Source organism: Lissotriton helveticus, chromosome 7 (assembly GCF_964261635.1).
Source record: "Lissotriton helveticus chromosome 7, aLisHel1.1, whole genome shotgun sequence".
Lineage (NCBI taxonomy): Eukaryota > Metazoa > Chordata > Amphibia > Caudata > Salamandridae > Lissotriton > Lissotriton helveticus.
The window spans coordinates 980,223,850-980,243,832 of NC_136068.1; the positions used below are offsets into that span (position 1 = coordinate 980,223,850).

Genomic DNA, 19,983 nt, shown 5'->3' on the forward strand with positions numbered 1-19,983 from the left:
ATCCATCAGAAAGAGTGTTACAGAAAGAACATAATGTGCTCTTCTTTACTTTACCACTACAATTTATAGCTGTGCCCTTAGGTGCAGATGCATTCGTGTGAAAATTAAGCTAGGCCTCAGATCCTCTTTGATAGTCAGTTTTGCTGCCTGGAATGGCAGACAGAATCTTAAGGGAATGTTGTTCTAGATTGCATGAGCACCAGGTAGTTTAGCGATAAGAAGAAGTGTTTTAGGTGGGTGCCGTTAAGTGGGAGCATAGATCTTAAACACATCACTAGACTAAATTTAATTAGGGGGTGTAGAGGGGGCCGAAGAAGATGGCTAGGAGGGAGTACTGATCCTGACTGAGAAACCAGCACTTTCAGAACACCTACCTTCCACTCTGCATCATTCATGGACCCCTTCAACTTGTTCAGGTTCTCTAGGTAGGTGTCATTCAATTCTGGCAATATCGCCTGTGGATTGTCCTTCTGCAAAAACAAATGGATGAAAAAGACTTAAGACAAGCTGGTCAAGAGATTGAGGGGCATATTACCAAGCTATAGCAATAATTATCGCTAAGCTTGCTTAGCGGGTATTAAAATATCGCCGCGCTCCGACGATTTTTACCGCTGAGATACCTTGATATTATCAAGGTTTATCTCAAAAGCGGTAAAAATCGTGGGAAATGCATGAATATCGCTGTAAAATCAGCGATATTCATGCATTATCATGACAATGCTCTTAGCCATGTTATCCACCTTCCATTGGATAACATGGCTAAGAACTGCTCTGGGCAGGCGTTAGCTTTTGGAGATAATCACGCTTAGCGCGATTATTTCCAAAAGTTGGTAATAGGGGATAGCGATGTTAGCGACTGTTTCCAGTCGCTAACATCTTGGCACACCCACTCTGCATGTCATTAGCGATAATCATCGCTGACATGCAGAGTGGGCCCCTAAATGCCCGCTATCGCCTATTAGCTGTCGCTAACTGGTGTTAGCGACAGTTAGGTAATAGGGCGAAACTTATCGCCACTTTAGCGGGAATTTTTCCCGCTAAAGCGGCGATAATACCCTTAGTAATATGCCCCTGAGTTATGTGGGAAAATGTCATACTTGCATCCTCTGCCAACTTTTATAAGCCTGCTTGGATAAAGAGGCATACAAAAAACAAAAAGTGGATTTTTCTAGTGTTCACTGTGATATCTGTGCATACAAAATAACATTTCTGTCTTTTTTTCTTCACAACAAAACTGCCCAAATTTCCAGCAATAGATCTATTAGCCATGGAAAGATCACATATAAACAAACAAAGACTGTTTCCCTTCCTGAAAAGAAGCTTTTATGCACTTGGCAAATGTGGGTGCTCCAACCTAGGGAGGAATACGCTGGGCCTTCTTTACAGTGGGTATGACTGTAGAGGGGCGGTCATTTTTTATTTGAGATGCTTATCTGCCTTGCAGTTCTTAACTAAGGTCAAAATCTCTGTTATCTAGAGGCTGAAATATTTATACATGAACAATATCTACATACACACAGGCATCTCTGCTTTCAAAATGCAGCCCCACTTAGAAGTATCTCTGCTTCCTATATAGATATACACACAGATATCCAGCTCTCCTATGTAAGATATAGGTATATTTACCAATAGAGCCACTGTTCCTGGCCAGTGACAGACATATTCACTCATGGAGTTACCTCTGCATTTTGCAATGGGTCATATCCACACAGTGTTGAACTGCAGTCTACAGACTAAGCCACATAATGTGCATATCTGGAAAAGAGCCTTTGCTGCTGTCTAGAGAAAGACGTATCAAGCCATAGAGCCATCACTTTAGTCAAAACACCAACATAACACACAAAGCCATTGCTGCTGTCTAGAGATGGGCATATCAACACACAAAGCCATCTCGGTTATGTTGCATGCTATTTGTTAGCTAATTACTTCAGCTCTTGGCGCTTTATGCCAACATCACTTGACAACTAAAATTCAAAGCAACAAGATAATGTCCCCCACGTTCCTAATAGATTTTCTTTCATACTACCCACTCACCACTCATCCACACACTGGGGGGCATATTATCAAGGACGGAGTTAAAATTATCGCCGGTTTAGCGGCAGAAAACTACCGCTAAATCGGTGATAATGGGCTGGATATGCCCTGGAGAATTCCAATAGAAGCCCATGTTCACACCAGAACATGGACTTCTATTGGAATTCTCAAGGGCATATTATCAAGCCCATTACCGCTGCTTTAGTGGCAGTTTTCTGCCGCTAAACCGGCGATAAGCTTTAATGCCGTCCTTGATAATATGCCCCTAAATTTCTGAACTCTTCTACATGTGACAATGTTTGCTATGTTGCTGTTTTTGTCTCAATTTAACAACACTATTAAAACTAAATCTATAGAGAAATTTTTAAAGGAATTTTATATAATCGCATCTGGCTTATAACCACTACAATTTAAAAACATGTACATGTTTTTAAATATTAGTGGTTATAAGCCAGATGTGATTATATAAAATTCCTTTGTATTTGTTCGGTATATAATGTGGTTATTGTAACTATGTATAGATATTGACTGATGAATTGTATTCATGAGGCATTGACATCTGGAGGCAAACTCCAGTTGATATAATAGCCTCAATCTTTTTAACAAAAAAAATGTTGTTTACATGTGTGATTACACTATAAAATCTTTTTTATAAATTGTTCAAACTGAATTTGCTCCTTAAAAGATTTCTCTATAGAATTTGTTTTAATAGTGTTGTTGAATTCAGACAAAAAGCAACATAGAAAACATTCTCACATGTTGAAGAGTTTAGAAATTGACTGTGTGGATGAGTAGAGTGATGAGTGGGTAGTATGAAAGAAACTATGAGGAACGTGGGGACATTATCTTGTTGCTTTGTTATTGACGCTATCCCCTACGTTAGTAAGGTTACATCTCACATTGCTGTGACAACTAAAATTCATCCAATGGAAGCTGACAACTGGAGGGATTTTGTGTCATACCACATTGATGTGGGTGAACAGTTTGGAGAGTGGGGTTATTGTCATGAAGGTGTACTGTTAAAGGGGAGGAGAGGGCTGGTGACCTTCCAGGACGTGTGAGAAAAGTGGTTTATTATAAGGTGTCGTTCTGATGCAGGGGATACAGGATGCTAAAGATGCTGATCAAGAGTCTTCCTGGGGCTACTCCTCACTCCACAGTGACGGGGGGGAGGCTTTGGGCACAGAGGTCGATGTCTCTTAAAGTCTGAAGTCCAGCCAAAAACCAGTTGACACTGGTCTACTGGCCTCTGGTTACAGTAAAACCAGTGGTTCCCTTTAACAGGGGATAACATCCGCCTAGGGTGACCAAATTGCACTCCAACAAATCCGAGACTTGGTCTCCCAGGCTTCGCAAGGTACGCTTCTTTAGCCTTTGTGGCCCTGTCGCTGTAACAGGAAGTCAGCCAACTAACTTTTGGAGTCACTTCTCTCTGAGGGTCAGAGACAACACTTCTTCGAGCAGGGCACCACAGGCACAGTCCTGTCTTTTGTAGCCCAAGAACCACCGGGTGAAGTCCAGTCTTGGTGCAGCCTCTCATTGCTGGGTTCACGGAACAGCAGGGCAGGCTTTCTTTGCTCCACACTTCAGTACAGATGTAATGTGAGATCTGGGAGCCACTTTTATGCCCAGTTTGTGCTCTTGGGGGATGTGGCAACTACAAGATAATGGACTATTAGATACCCCTACCTAGTGACGACTTCCTGAGAAGCATGGCATCTAGCTAGCCTAGAATGCACCATTCTGCCCACTCCTAAGATGGCTGAACTCTTATCTTGGTGTGTAGAACTTCCTTGCCCACCCTAGAGGTGTGGCTGCCTGGGGGCTACACACCCACTGAAAAACCTGTTTAGCACAGCTTTCCCCTCTCTGCCCTTGATGCTAACTGGTCTGCAAGAACAAAAGAACAATCCCTCTTGCCCTTCAAAGGCAGCTTCCCCTTTGGAGGTCGCCTTTTGAGCACACAGCCCGTTTAGCCTTCCTGCCAGGAAGAGGTCACACCTCATCCAACAGCAGGCCCTTTGTGTTCCTTCCTGAGAGTCGTCCACAACTCCACCCAGCAGGACTGAAGGCTTGTCTTGTGTTCAGCAACCGTAATGGTCCCTAGAACCTTTGGGCAAAAAATTGGCTTGTTACTAAAGTTGCCATTGTTCAAAAGTTACATTAAATTCGACTTGACCATCAAGTCATGTTTAATGCATCAATTAATTATATTTAGTTGTCCCACTCAGAAATTAGAACTGCTGAGTTGTCAGCATGTATAGCTCTTCTCTCAAATGGGGCTATTAGCTTTTCTATAGTAAAAATGACTGCTGTTTTCTTTTGTTACTGTCAGGAAATGTAAAATTAAGACGCACATGTGCAAACTTTTAATGTAATGCACCCTGCCTTTAGAGCTCTGTAGGCTTGCCTTGAGGGTGTTTTATAAATATTAAAAGGGAAGGTTCGGGCTTTGCTGTTACTTTAAATGGCAAAGTAGAGTTAGCACTTGACAACTGCTCTGCCAGCTAGAAATGGCAGGCTGGGAGTCATACTTTGCTTTCATTTTACTTTTTTCATCAATGGTTAGGAATTGTTTCTTTGTTTTATCATTCGAATTCTGGGATGTTATTCATTTATAAACATTCCTTTGTGATACACTAAATGATTTAACATTTTGTGTGATCCGCCAGCATGTTTTGCTCAGTGTCATTATGTCCTGGAACTTTTCAAAGGCGGTAACGAAATAACAAATAAAATGGAATACAAGTCATATCCTTAATGGAAGTATTTCGTAGGAGCTCAAGAGGAGAAAGTACCCACAGGGACAAGCCCTTCTATCACCAAAAGTGAGTTATTAACAGAAATATTATATGCTCTAGTAACCAATGTATTTATTGCATGTACGCACGCGCGTCATACTTTATGCATGGTATGTTGGTATTGTTAAGTAGTATTTGTGTACTGTAGAGTGTACAGTCTGCCAGTAGGAGTCATTTAGGCACTATAAACTACACACATTATAAGTAAATAGAAATACAACAGAAATGTTTCACGGAACAGGCTGCCAGAAATCTTCAGCTAGGGTAAAAGTGCATTTCCAATCCACAAAAATATGGCCACCAAGGACCAATAAAAGCTTCATTCATTTAAGATGAAGCTTTTCCACCAAATTCCGCACACATTCTGGATCATTTTCTAGAATATTCAATTGTTAAGACTTACATTCGAAAGATATTACTTTTTTAGGAGCAAACGTGTGGTGTTTTTTTGTCTTAAGATAATGTGTCAAATACTAAAACTAAACGAACTACTTAGGGGTTTCTACAGGAAGCCCCATGGAGGTCTTACTACCAACCAAGACATCACCAATTCATGAATGGGCACAAGAGGCCAAGCGCCACATGAGGCTCTCGTCTGTCTATGGCATTGCCCAGATTATAAATTATAATTTATAACATGTCTCACAACCACACACACCATGGATATCTAAGACCTCCCTCAAGCTGTACTCAACCCAAATTAAGTGTGTTCTCATCTCCAATGATATTAAGCATTTGGAGGAAATTGAAGGACACAAAGTAGAATAATAGCCAGACTGTAATCCAATGAGTGCAAGCAGTGCAAGACCAGAAGACATGCCTTGACATTTTACAATCCGTGGATGTGGAAATCTAACTCAATCATAATCCGTCAAACACCATCCCACATCCGCAACAGAAAAAAGCAACAGAAAAAAGCTTAAGAGCCTACTGATCAGACAGCACCTCATTCCATGGCAACATCCTGTTTATCCTGTAAGAGTACAGCAAACATTGACACTGGTGCCATGGGAGACACACCTATGGGTTCATAGATGTGCAACTGGTTAGTTAACATCCTGTTTACCAACATTGCATAAATGCTTCCATATACCCCTTTCTGCAACCCCACACATATGCTTGCTGCTGCACCAACCATATGGCCTACTGCTCGCACACCTTGCCTGCTATCTGGCCGGTCGCTCCTTCCCCAAATCCCACAATACCCTACTTCCCTTGCAGCAGCGCCCTGCCAAACTAACCTTTACCTGTTGATGCATTGTAACCACACCTACTATAGAGTGCTCTGTTGCTTTATAGCTAAGTTTAAACTGTTTACGGGCCTTATTATGACTACACACCGTAGTCGTGGTCTGACTACCTCCACACTGCTGGACTGCCCTCAGTATTACAGCTGTGGCGGTCAGACTGCCGACATTGCCCGGATCAAGGATCCCGCTGGGTGGCTGGTCTTTTCTTGGGTAGAATATGCTGGCGGTGATGCAGCTGGAACAACCAAGCATATTATGAGTTGCCTCACCGCCACCCTTTTCATAGCGGTGTGACCACCATAAAAAGGGTGGCAGAGAGGCAACTATGGGGGCCCTTCAGGGCTCCAGCTGCCTCTGTTTACAAGGGTGCCCCCCGTATTTCTGCACCTCCAGTTTCATCACGGAAAGAAATGCACGACATGGTGCATTTCTTTCCATGCTGGAACTTGCTTTGGTGGTCCCATGGCGCTGCCTTTCTAAGGTTCACATATAAGCCTTAGAAAGGCACAGCTGTGGGACCGCCAAAGCACTGCCTGCCAGACCAGGATGTAGGTCCTAATCTGGAGGACGTTGTGACTACGGGTTTGGTGTTCTCACAGTGGGGGCACTGGCATGACGACCCACTACGAGACCGCCAAACTCATAATAAGGCCCTTGGTCTGAATACATAAATGTGATTTAGCAACATCAGATCTTGTCGCAATAGCCGGTGTCTACGATATCAGAGGCAGTAATCTATTATGAGGAAGTGGAGGCAAAAAGTCACCGATACCTGAGAGTATGATTTGGGTTAGGACTGGGGCCAACTTGGTAATGATCCAAAACGGATACAGCTTTAAACCTAACACAGAAGGCCTCTTTCCCCTCTCTGAAGGAATCCTGATTCAGGTGCATTGAGCAGATTTGCAGACGTTACCGCTTGCCAGAGGTTTCTCCCCCAAACAAATCCCAGCAGAAGGGAAAATACTATACATTCCAAGATTTGCTCCTTGATATAGGGAAAAAATGCAGCAGTACCATGGTATCCTCTCCTGAGATGCACAACTAGTGCACTAGTATTGTACTCAGTCAAAAACAAGCTCTACACTATTGGTATTTTTGGGTGCGGGATTACCACATGTCTGGGCACATCATTCACCCTGCTCAAGTGTTTGCTGCATACATTGATCTGAAGCAGAATCCTGAGGCCATGCCTCCTCTTCTATATGAAACAATAATGAAATCCTGACAAAGACATATACCAGTGTATGGGCAGATATGTTTTCAGAAATGTGAATCTCTCACCGCCACGATGTACTTCACGTGATCTTCTATTTTGTTGCTCCTCTTAGCCGTGTTCTCCAGTTTCTGTGGGTGGGGGAGAGATTGGGTGTTATGTGCCAATATGGGTCTTCTTAAAGGAACAGAGCCAAAACTTTACTCTAACCATGTTCAATTGGACAGAGGAATAAGAAAGCTATTGCAGGGGTGCTGCACACTTTTATTATAGTCATGATCAGCACAGCTTGGTTGCGATAACAGCCTTGCAGGAGACCGGTGAGATACTGCAATGGTATTATAGAAGAAAAAGCAAGAGTCCAGTGTGAGGCCAGTACTAATACTGAATCTAAGCAGGGCAGGTAATAGTCTTGGATGAGGTAATATGAAGAATGAAATACTGCAAAACAGAAACGCCCATGAGAAGCAGAGAATGCATGAGGCCAGTGTGAGATTTTAACACTGGTGCAGCAGTAAAGCACATGCAGAAAGGATGTCCGTGTAGAAGCATTAATTATAAGGAGTAGAAATAAAGTACAGCTATTAGGAGAACGACGCGAGTCTGAATGAGGAGCGAGTCATGGCAGTACATGCTGCAGGTCCATGTGAGATTGGAAGAAGACGAAATCTTGATTGGACATGCAGGAGTGCCTGGTGAGGCTATGTGAGGTGTGAAGCAGAGAAGAACATGCAGGAGGATCAAGAGAGGGTGCAAGAAAGAAAGAAGCAGGGAATACGTGGAGCAGGGTGGGGGTGTAACAATGGTGCAGCAGAAAGGCACAGGTAGAGAAAAGATCCATGTAGAACTGCAAGAGAGAAGTGCAATAGGAGATAGAGGACGCCTCTGTGAGCCTGCATGGCTAGTGAATTGGAACTGAGCATGCAAATGGCATGTCAAGCTGTATAAAGAGCAAACTGCATGTAGTACAAAAGGCCCATGTGTGGCTGAATCAGAACAGGACATACAATAGGCGAAAGTGAAGCTCTGTGAGGAGTCTGCCATAGCAGCACATGCAGAACGCTCAAGGGAAATTGCATTAAGAGGGAGTCCGAGAAGGACCTGCAGAAAGCCTATGTTAGACTGTATGATGAGCAAATTATAGAAGAACATACTTAAGACCTCCCATGAGACTGTGTGAAAAGAAAAACAGAGCAACCTATGCAGGAGGCCACGTGGTGGACTGTGGGAGCATTACGTTCCACAAGGAGCAGGAGAGGAGTGATGCATGCACAAAACCCAAGTTGGTTCAGAAGACCCCTGATGCCTCTTACACCACTTAAGACTCACCGTTAGGTTCACCTTGAAAGGACGCTCGTCTGTGTCTGCAAAGGCCAATGGCATGCTGGCCATAGCCATGGCCATCTGCATCTTCTTATGAGGAGAAGGGTCTGCAGAATGAGGATGACAATATTGAGAAGAAGAAAAGGGAATGTACGGCAGGGGATAGAATAAAGAGAGATGAGAAAATCAAAGCAAGAGAAAGAGGTAAGAGTGGGGAGATAGAAAGGTGATCAGCTAAGTAAGGCAAACGGGGAAGTATAAAAGAAGAGACAGAATTTAACTAGGTACATATTGAGCCTATAAAACTAGACTGCTTGTATAATCGAGGCAGAAAGAGTAAATTGTTCTGATGAACCAAATTATAGCAAGGGAAAGAAGCACCCATGCGGATTACATAACCCCATGAAAATCTTCCAGGTGAATCAAATTACATTTAATAAAATATGCAACAATCTAGCTTGGAGACACTAACTTAACAGTACTAAATGAAATGAACATTCCGGTAATGCTCATGGGTGTGGCTACGTCATGCAGCGGGATGGCCGCCTGCTGAAGGGGTTCTGCAGACCAGGCCTCATTAACTCTGAAAATCAACATTTTAAATCAGAATCTACTAATGCCTACCGACGGAAGGTGCTGCTGCACCGACACGCACTGCCTAGGCGATGTTTTTGCAGACGGGAGTGGAGTTAACGCCGAGAAATCTCACCCGATTCACTGCGGCCTGGCCGAGAAGACATCATGGCTGCCGCGCAACGATAGAGAATGCACCTAGAATGGCATACCCTTGGAGCCAAGAGTGACGCTGCATAAGCCGGACCTTGTATCCGGTGGAGCCGAGAGCAGGCATTTCGGGCAGGATCTGTGGTACGTGCCTGATTCCATCCTGCGGCAACCCTTGTGACAGGTGAGAAGCTCCGATACCGGAGGTGGAGGCGCTAGTGGTGCTCTGGCCCGTGCTCGAGGCCTGGTGCTGCGAGGTTGGGCGGGCCACAAGAAGAGTCAGAGACTGCTGAGCCTTCGCGTACAAAGAGGCAACCGGATGAACAGGCCTGCGGATAAGGAGCCCCGGTGAGACCAAGCGGTATGGTAAGTGGGACAGGGGCGCTGTGGCATTGCGGAGTCATGCACGCTTCTCCTGCGCTAGCTCAAGCCACATTCGGTTTGTGGCACCGTTGGGGCTGGGGTGGTTGGTGTGCTCGGGCCCATGGTGCGGCATCCCCTGGCCACGCTTCCTCACCTGCTGAGCCATTGTGATGCTTTGGTGCCAGGGTGAGTGGGGCATCGGGTGAGACTCTATCTTCCCCTGCAGACCTCCGGTGCCTGAGAGCTGGACGCGGAGGCCTGGTTTGGGGCAGTGGGTCCCTCTTTGTCCTGGCTTGCTCAAGCGCCGCTGGGCGCTCCGTACTGGCCTCCACCTGCGCATCACTGAGACGGCTGGCTCCCCCTTTGAGATGCCGAGCTAGACAACCGCCTGAGGGCTGCAATCTTTGTGAGCAAGCCACACTTACAGGTCTGACGGCGAAAGCAGCAATCAAAGTAGTCTCTGCCACTCATTGGTACTGGGGAACGTGACAGCAGCACTGCTATCCTGCATTGGCCCCACGTCATCCAATGCCCATTTTCTCTTCCTCTGTTCGAACAACGTACTGACACCAAGCAGGCGAAGCATTTGAGAACAAGTGCCAGACCAGAACGAGTGGTGCAGGCCCCGAGCTGGACACTGCGCAAGGGTCCAAAGAACCTTTGGAACAACAGGAAAAAGACCTGCGCACCACCCTGCTGGACGTGCGCTCCAGTATTAAAACTGTAGACAATAAGATAGATGGTCTCACATCAAGTCTTGAAATAGTTAAAAAACGTGTAGACTTACAGGAAGGCCGGATTGAAACCCTGGAAAACAGGTTGTCGGACACCCAGGATTCACACGCTGAATATAAAATTCAAATCCTAAACATGGAAAAAGTGCTGGCGGTGATAAAAGCTAAAAACGAGGATTTGGAAGCACGCTCTCGGCGCAACAATCTCCGTATTATAGGTCTGCCGGAATCTACAGCAATCCCGAAGATGGAACCCGACATAGAGGAACTGCTACGAGACCTCTTTGGGCTGACTCTCTCGCAGGTTCTTATCACTGAGAATGCGCATCGCTCTTTGGGTCCCGGATGCCGCCTGGTGCCCCGCCTCGCCCAATAATTGCACGTCTTCTGAATTACAGGGACAGGGTTGCAATCCTCAGAGCGGCTAGGGATAAGAGCCCTGTGATTCCTCAAGGTAACTCTGTCTCCTTTTTTCCTGACTACACGCCCGCTGTCCAGGTGGCACGCAGAGAGTTCACGCCAGCGAAACGTATCTTGCAGAACACCTCCATTCCCTATGCTATGCTATACCCAGCAAAGCTCAGAGTCACATTTTAAGGGAAGGCACAGTTTTTCACTGACGCTAAGTCAGCACTTAAATACGCTAAGCTCATATATGCAAGGCAGTCGCCACTGCATTTCTCACAACTCCCCGTTGCATACAGAACTTAAGTGACAATGACTGATCTGCCTCTCAAATATAACTGCACCTAATCTCGCCCATAGCTTCATAACTGTGTTAATTACAAGAAATGTGTTTGTTGTTTCGGCCACAGTTGAACATGATACACTGTTCATGTTAATGCAAGAGTTTAAGCTCTTCCTTTGACAGATTCCTCAACAAACGCAAAAGCCTGGTCACCCTGCTTCACGGCAGGTTACAGCCGACGTCCCAAGCTCCACAGGGAGATCTCCCATGTGCCTTTGTTTTCAAGGGTGGGGGGTGGCAGTAAGTCTCAACCTGATTGGGAGGTTGATGTGGTTGGAGGGTGGAAATGGGAAATATAGTATATCCAGACGCATGGTGTTTCACTACGTAGAGCACGCATGAAGTGCCTTACAACTTTGTTTTTCTCACAATGCAGTTTTTGTCTTTTTTTACACACGATGTACAGCAAGGAAATATTGCTTATTCGATACTTTGTGTTGTTCTAATGCGCAATCTTCTTACACACACTGGTTCCATTTAAGGCATATATTGAGTAATGGGCGGGACTACATTTCTCACTTGGAACGTACGAGGGATTAATTACTTTAAGAAAGCACGGGTGGTCCATACTTATTTAAGCAGGCACCACATAGATGTATGTTTCCTCCAAGAGACTCACCTGAAATCCGATTCTGCCCCTAAACTGAAGAATAGATATTGGGCTGAGATCTATTCGCCCACTATTCTAACTACAGCTGGGGGTAGCGATATTGATCAGACGGGGACTTGGCTGGACCATGGCTCAAGCACTTAAAGATCCTGAAGGGCGTTATCTCATTTTAACGGGTACACTCATGACAACAAAGATCACCTTACTGGTAATTTACGGTCCGAATGTGGATGACCCACAACTTTTCCTCAATGTTTGGGCTAAAATAATGACAATAGGAAAAGACACGATAATTTGGGCCGGGGACTTTAACGTCACTCTTAACAATGACTGGGACAGAATAGGTGCTACTCGCAACCCACATGCTAGGGCTGCCCTACAACTTAATAACATTATCCTTGAACATGAGCTTATGGACATCAGGCATAACAGTAACCCGACCACTAGGGAGGGAACATGTATTACTACGCAACATAACGCCTGGTCTAGGATAGACTATTGGTTAATTACCTCTGATATTGCCTCATGGACCATAGACACCTTAAATCTTGCACGCACGTTGTCTGACCACGCTCCAGTGATGCTTCGTTGGAAGATACCTCAAACATTACCCTGCGTATTCACTGATAGCCAGAAACCGGTCCTAGGATGCTTGATTCCGGTCCAGGGAAGACATGGCTTGGCAGTTCGGGCTGGACTGTTCCCATGAGGCACAGGGTCAAGATTGATTTGCATATGGCCATGTCTGAACTGGGGTGGCTTGGTGAGCAAAATAACGATGGATTAAACCCAGATCTGTGACTGGGGGTGAATGTTTTGCCATTGTGCAACATTCCGTCCATCATCTTGTGTGTTTTGCTGTTCACCCTATATGGGAAGGGTATGCCCAGACGTGGGTCCCGTGCTCACTACGCCAGTGGAGTCAAGCTATCCTGTCTGAAGACGGCTGATAGCCAGAAACCGGTCCTGGGATGCTTGATTCCGGTCCAGGTACGACATGGCTTGGCAGTTCGGGCTGGACTGTTTCCATGAGGCACAGGGTCAAGACTGATTTGCATATGGCCATGTCTGAACTGGGGTGGCTTGGTGAGCAAAATAACGATGGATTAAACCCAGATCTGTGACTGGGGGTGAATGTTTTGCCATTGTGCAACATTCCGTCCATCATCTTGTGTGTTTGGAGTATGCCCAGACATGGGTGCCGTGCTCACTACGCCACTGGAGTCAAGCTATCCTGGCTGAAGACGGCTGATAGCCAGAAACCGGTCCTAGGATGCTCGATTCCGGTCCAGAGAAGACATGTTGGAGTGTGTTAAACTCCGTGCTCATACACCTTGACACCACTGTGGGAGACTCGCGCCGTGAGCGGTTAGCGCTCCAGTTGTTTAGACGCCTCCTGCACGCCGCACGCCCATTAAGCTATTTAATGGACTCGGGACGGACACGCGCAGCGCGAAGGCATGCCAAAGGCAAGCCCGTCTGCGCCCGTCCACGCCAGTACAGGTCCAGGGGCCATGAGCCCTGCTCAAATTCTATCTGCCCCTCATATCTACTCATCTAAACAACTGTGGGATCTGCGGTCTAAGGTTCATACAGATTGCACCTTGCTGTACCCTGTTTCTCTGGATGAAGTGTCTGGAAATTGTAGGAAATGTGTTTTTATATTGCTTCTTCCAAACATTAAGGGTCAGTCTGACCTTAATGGTTCTCCCCATACTAATAGATGTGAGGCAACCCGTATTTCAAATAAAAAAAATGTTATTTTATTTTTTATAAACTTTTATTGAACAGTAACAAACAACAAACAATACTTCACAAGGCAGAAAATATATACAGAGCAATATCATGGATTCATGTGGGCAGAGCTCAAGATAAAATCAACACATGACAATCAGTTAAAATAGGGGTAGGGGCAAGCGAGGAGACAAGCAACAAATGCATCAGTGATAACGAATGAACGCCAATTAGGGGGATAGGGACACATCAGCAGACAAATCGTGGGGGGAGTGCATATATTACCCCGATATGTGTTCCATTGGGACCAGACATGACCCCATTTCTTGGGACGTCCCCGGGAAAGGTACACAGTCTTTTCTCGGAACATGCACCAATCCATGTTGTCTTTCCAGGCGGACAGGGTAGGTGGCCTATGCGAACCCCAAAGCTGGGCAATGTCCCTTTTAGCAACCATATTACCAAGGGTCGCCCAGATAATTTGTGCGGAGTTGTAATCATTAGGCTCCCAAACATTAAGTAGGCAACGCCTGGCTTCGGGCAGCAGAGACACACCCGTAACAATCCTCATAACATCGTGCACTCGGGCCCAGAATCGTACCATCACCGGGCACTCCCACAATATGTGAAGAAAGGTACCAGTCATACCACAGCCACGCTTGCATGACCCATCCATGGAAAACCCCATCCGAACCAAGCAAGGCCCAGTGACATACACCCTGTGTAGTATCTTCAATTGGACAAACCGCAAACGGGCAGGGATAGCGACCTCCTTAGGCGAGGACAAAGCCGATTGCCAATCCTCGTCGTCTAACTCCAGGCCGTCAGAGCACCATGCTTCTCTAAGGCGAATCAGTAAATCCGCTCTGTTGTTAATGAGCTTTTTGTAAATTAAGGAGATCGTACTATCAGGTACATGTCCATCCAGAATACGGTCCTCCAAAGGGGACGATTCAGGGATATCAGTACCCACAGGGAACACAGACAACAAAGCGTGACGGACCTGAGCGTATCGAAAGAATTCAGTACCGCCCAGGTCATACTCCAGACGCAGTGCATCAAAGGACTTGACCGTCCCCTTCGACCACAAGTCACCTACTCTACAGATGCCAATCATGTCCCATTTGTCAAAGCCTTTCGTCCGCCACAAAGAACCCAAACATTCTGAGTCATACAGGGGGGGGTGGCCCGAGTGAATCTACCACTCCAGCCCAGGGCCGCAGTCGCATCACGCCACACTCTCACAGCAATCTTAGTGGGACCGGTCAGCGCTCCACGGCGACCACCGGAGTACAGCGTTCTACTAAAATACCCTCCCGGGAGGAGAAGCCTATCCATTGAAAAAGCCAGAGATGGGCCCGGAGCGTAAGTTGCGTGGTTAATTGCGCTGAGTTGGGACGCCCAGTAATAACGTCTAATGTCCGGGAGGGCTATACCGCCATCGTACCACGGAAGTGTGAGCTTGGATAAGGCGATACGGGCACGTCCGTCCCAGATAAGTTGCCTCTGCAGATTTTCCACTTCACGAAAGTAGCTGGAGGCAATCGGGTCAAAGGAGTTCTGTAGCGCGTACAAGAAACGGGGCAAAGACATCATTTTAAAGAGCGCCGCTCTGCCGAGGGGCGACAATGGCAACTTACGCCAGCGAGCTACATCAAGTTTAAGCCGCTGGAGGGGGGGCAACAGATTGAGGTCATAGCGCAGAACGGGATCTAGGGAAATATAGATCCCCAAGTACTTAAAACCGGTCCTCGCCACCTGGATTGGAAATCTACGGGGCAAAGGAGGGAGATCTCCTGCCAAAACGTAGACGCAGGATTTAGCCCAATTGATAACGAGACCGGAGTTCTTGCCAAAGGAAGCAAGCACATCGAAAAGTACATTAAGGGATTTCCGCGGCGAGGTAAGATATAGGAGGATATCGTCTGCATATAGAGAGACTCGATCCTCGAAATCAGGGGACCATCAAATGCCCCGCATGGACGGTTCCCAACGGAGCCATTCCGCCAGCGGTTCAAGAGCGAGAGCAAAGAGCAGTGGAGACAACGGACAGCCCTGCCGGGTACCCCGTCCAAGCTCAAAGACGCCAGAAACTCGTCCGTTAACCACCACCTGGGCCAGGGGATGTTCGTAAAGAAGTTTCACCCAGGCTATAAAGCCTGGCCCAAACCCGAATTACAGGAGGGCCGTCCATAGGTAGGGCCATTCGATTGTGTCGAAGGCCATGGTAGCGTCGAGAGAGACCAAAATGGCCGGTTCCGTAAGCGTCCCAGCTCTCGCGAGAACCCCATGGAGTCTACGCAGGTTCAAGGCAGTGTTGCGGTGCGGGATAAAACCGGACTGATCCGGATGGATCAGGTCTCCGATCACAGTGACCAATCGATTAGCCAGAGTTTTCGCCAATATCTTGGGTTTGGCGTTGAGCAAAGAGATAGGCCTGTAGGAGGTACAACGGTCTCGAGGCTTACCCTCTTTAGGAATAACGACAATAGTGGCAAGTCGCTGGTCCACGGGGAGGGAGCCCGACTCCAGGGCCTCGAGAAACATGTCTCGTAAATAAGGCGCCATTTTGTCGGGCCGCAGTTTATAAAGCTCAATAGGTAAACCATTGGGGCCCAACGCCTTACCCGAGCGGAGCGATCGGATCGCCACCGCGATTTCATCCACCGTTAGCGGAGCATCCAAAATATCCCTATCTGAGTCAGAAAGGCAAGGCAGAGCTATGTCCCGCAGCAGTAAACAAGAGTCTTCCTCGTCTCGAGCACAGACTGAGGTGTACACAGTCTCAAAGTGATCCGCGAAGCACTGAACGATCCCAACGGGGTCTGTGACACACTCACCGTCAAGCTTCTCAACCACTGGGACCACGCGATTCACTCGCTCCTTCTTATCCAACCACGCCAACAACTTGCCCGCTTTATCACCCACGTCATACAATCGTCCCTGCTGCTCCCTGTACATCACTTTCGCTGCATCCGTAACCAGAGCCTTATAGTCCGCCTGTTTCAAAGCAAGAGTGTGAAGCTTTATGCTAGATACATCAAGACTAAGATCCTCCTCCAAAGCAGCAATCTCAGATTCTATCCGAACAACCTCAACAGTGGCGGCCTTTTTCGCTGCGGTAATCATGGACAAGGACTGACCACGTATCACAGTTTTAAACGCTTCCCACAACGAAACAGATGAAGAGACCGACCCCACATTTTCATCAAAATAGTTCTCGATGGCTTTAACAAGGCTGGAGCGGGTCCGGGGATCATGAAAGTACCACGGGTTAATCGGGGCCACTCTACCCTCGACTCCCACACCAACCTCGCAACGGAGCCATAATGGGGAATGGTCCGAGATACCCCTGGGGAGCTGACGAATTTCCCTGATAGAAGTAGACTGAACTGCGGGCAATAAAAAGTAGTCCAGTCGGGACAAACTGCCATGGGCCCCAGAGTGGAACGTGTACTGCAACTGTGTAGGGTGTAGCAGCCTCCAAGCATCGACAAGCCCAAAAGTCTCCAGGAAGTCGGTAAGCCACCTGTGCGCCCTAGGCAGGTCCCTGGGTGGATGTCGGTCAGAAGCGCCAGATACAACAGAGTTAAAGTCCCCACCCAGGATCAGAAGCCCTTCCGGTAAACCCAAAAGGACACCACACAAGTCAGCGAAGGTTAAGGTCTGCAAGCCCGGGGGAACATAAACCGAGAGAATGGACAAGGTCCTCCCCTCCCATCTACCAGTGAGCACAGCATAGCGCCCCCTGTCATCAAGTGTGACGTCATCAACTGCAAAGGGAAGGGAGGACCGAAGAAGGATGCCAGTCCCCCTAGACCCAGAGGTAAACCCCGCGTGGGCCACTAGGCGGTAACCACGTCGATTAAGAGCCTGACAAGCGTTCCCCATTAAATGAGTCTCTTGCAAGAGGACAATATCGGGGGAGTGCCGCTTAAGGTATCTCAAGACAATACCCCGCTTAATCCTGTCACCCAAACCATTGACGTTCCAGGATAAGAGTCTCAACTCACCGCCCCCCATCCCCAATGCATGAGAGGAGCAGAACCCACATAGAACACCACAATCAATACGATGCCTCGTGAAGAAACAAAAACACACAAACTTACCCACGGTACTCCCCCCGCCCTGCACCCCTGCGTAAGACTAAAAAGCCACCCCAACTTGCAGTGTGCCTGTCGCCCCATATCAAAACTTACTACGCTAAGAACCCAGGAGGAGGAAGAGTCCCCGTTTACCCCCCACCACCCCCGGGCTGAACAGGGTCTAAAAGGTCCCAAGGACAAACTCAGCTGACAAAAAGTCCAGACGTCGGGATCCACCGGCAAAGTCCTCACTCGGCCACACCCCCGTCGGCGCCGCCAGGGTGTCCGGAACGATCCTGTCCCTCAGGGAGTGTATCAAGCCAGTCACTGACATTATCAGGGCGGTCAAAAAAGAATGTACGTTCCCGATACTCAATCCACAGTCTGGTGGGGAACAATAAGGAGTATTTCAAACCCAAGTCTCGCAGGCGCCTCTTGACCCCCTGAAATCCAAGTCTCTGCTTCTGAACAAGCGGCGAATAGTCAGGATAAAAGGAAATAGAGGCATTTTCAAATTTCACTGGTCCTTTGTCTCGCGAAGCCTGCAGCACAGCGTCCCGATCTCGAAAATGGAACAGCCTGGCGATGATGGGTCTCGGAGGAGCACCCAGCTTGGCCTTCCCGCCGGGAACACGATGGGCCCGTTCCACCGCAAAAAATTTACTAAGTCCCGCAGGAGCCAAATGGTTGGAAATCAGGTCTTCAACCAGGAGATCAGCCCCCTCGGTCTCAGAATCTTCCGGAACGCCAATAAGACGTACGTTGTTGCGGCGGGCCCTATTTTCGTAATCCTCAAGACGGCGGGCCAGTTGGTCATGGGAGGATCGGAGATTACCAAGTTCCGCTTGGGCATTCGAGACATCAGTGACCAAACTGGAGGTCTTCAAGCCCAACGATTCCACTCTCTCGTTGGTTTTCGAAAGATCCGCTCTAATCAGCGTGATATCGATGGCCACCGTGTCGATCTTGGTCACCAAGGCCTCATATTGTTGCCCCATAGAGGCCTGCATGGCGGCAATGGCTCCCATAACATCCTTCAAGGACGGGTCAGAAGTCTCCGGAAAGAGGGTCTTAGAGGCGTCCGAAACACGGCTCACAGCACCGGGCGAACCCTTGGCATGTGCATAGTGGTCCATGGTGTTGGTCTGATGTTGGCCGCCACGCAGAGGCGCCTTGGTCTTCCGCTTCTCGAGAGGCTGACCGGTAGCCATCTTGGAAAAGGGACCCCGGAGGGGTCCCTGCGACCTGGTGAAAATGGCCGGGAGCAAGCGTCCAAACAATCAATAAGACCAAGTCCAAGACTTTGCGGACCAAAGTAAATGGAGCCGTGGGCAGGTAGCCAGGGAGCCCCACACAGGAGAGAGGGCAACGGGACGATTGAAGCCAGCGAAAGGCTGCACCCCTACCAGTGGAGTTGGGGAATCGAAATTGAAAGTCAGGAGGGGTCGACCCGGCGGGGACCCTCGCAGCCGTTGTTGATCAACTGCTCCTCGGCTCGCTCCAAAACCGAACCCCCGGTCTGCCTCAGGGTGGGCCTCAGAATGGAGAAACAGCGTAAAAGTGGACCCCGACGTCCAATTTCGATGTTTCAAAGTGTCTGGCGATCAGCGAGGATATGCGAACAAAAGCCCGTCAATGAAATCAGGATGTTGCCAGGATAATCGTAGGAGGTGGCACAGGTCCGGGGAGCTCTGTGCTCACGCGTCCATCTTGGATGCCCGCTTAGCTCCTCCTCCTCAAATAACATTTTTAATAAGGATGGCGAATTTAATTTTTTCAGTTTGAATTGTCGCTTACTCCCAAAGCATAAAGCTGATATATTTGACCTTTTAAATAGTGAACGTCCTGATGTGGTCTTTTTAACCGAGACATGGCTCCATGATAGCTCAGGCCCGGATGTAGCGGCTGCGCTTCCAACTGGCTATTCTATAGTCCGAAGAGATCGCGATGGTAAAATAGGCGGTGGCTTAGCTATAATTTTTAAGAATGTGTATAAATGCTAATTTGAAACACTTGACTGGAAAGATAGTGAGGCTATGTTATTTAAACTTGCCCTTGGCCCACAGTTTACCTTTTCAGGAATATTACTTTACCGCCCACCTGACTCTGCGGGTTTATGGGCCTCTACTCTCCCTAACTTGGTCTCCCCTTATTTGCTTAGTGCAGCTAATTTCACTATTTTAGGTGACTTAAACATTCACTTTGACGATCTGTCTTGTCCTGCAAATATATCTTTAAATTCTGATTTAGAGGCTATGAACTGTGTGCTGATTAATTCAGGACCAACCCATACAGCAGGTCATTTATTAGACCCAGTTTTTTCTAATCTACCTAGTCTGCGATGTATTTTGACCCTTCCTGT

The 19,983-nt window shown here is 47.5% G+C and overlaps 1 protein-coding gene across 2 annotated transcripts in view; it reads right to left on the minus strand.

The window, feature by feature from the left end:
- The window catches only part of CD74 (CD74 molecule), a 106,752-nt gene that overhangs the window by 71,277 nt on the left and 15,492 nt on the right, over positions 1 to 19,983 (minus strand). For both annotated transcript variants that reach the window (XM_078653597.1, XM_078653598.1), the window contains exons 3-5: positions 8,631 to 8,731; positions 7,370 to 7,432; positions 375 to 470 (exon numbers count right to left, since the gene is read on the minus strand). In XM_078653597.1, the coding sequence (XP_078509723.1) occupies positions 375 to 470; positions 7,370 to 7,432; positions 8,631 to 8,731 (260 nt within the window). The remainder of the gene's footprint in view (positions 1 to 374; positions 471 to 7,369; positions 7,433 to 8,630; positions 8,732 to 19,983) is intronic.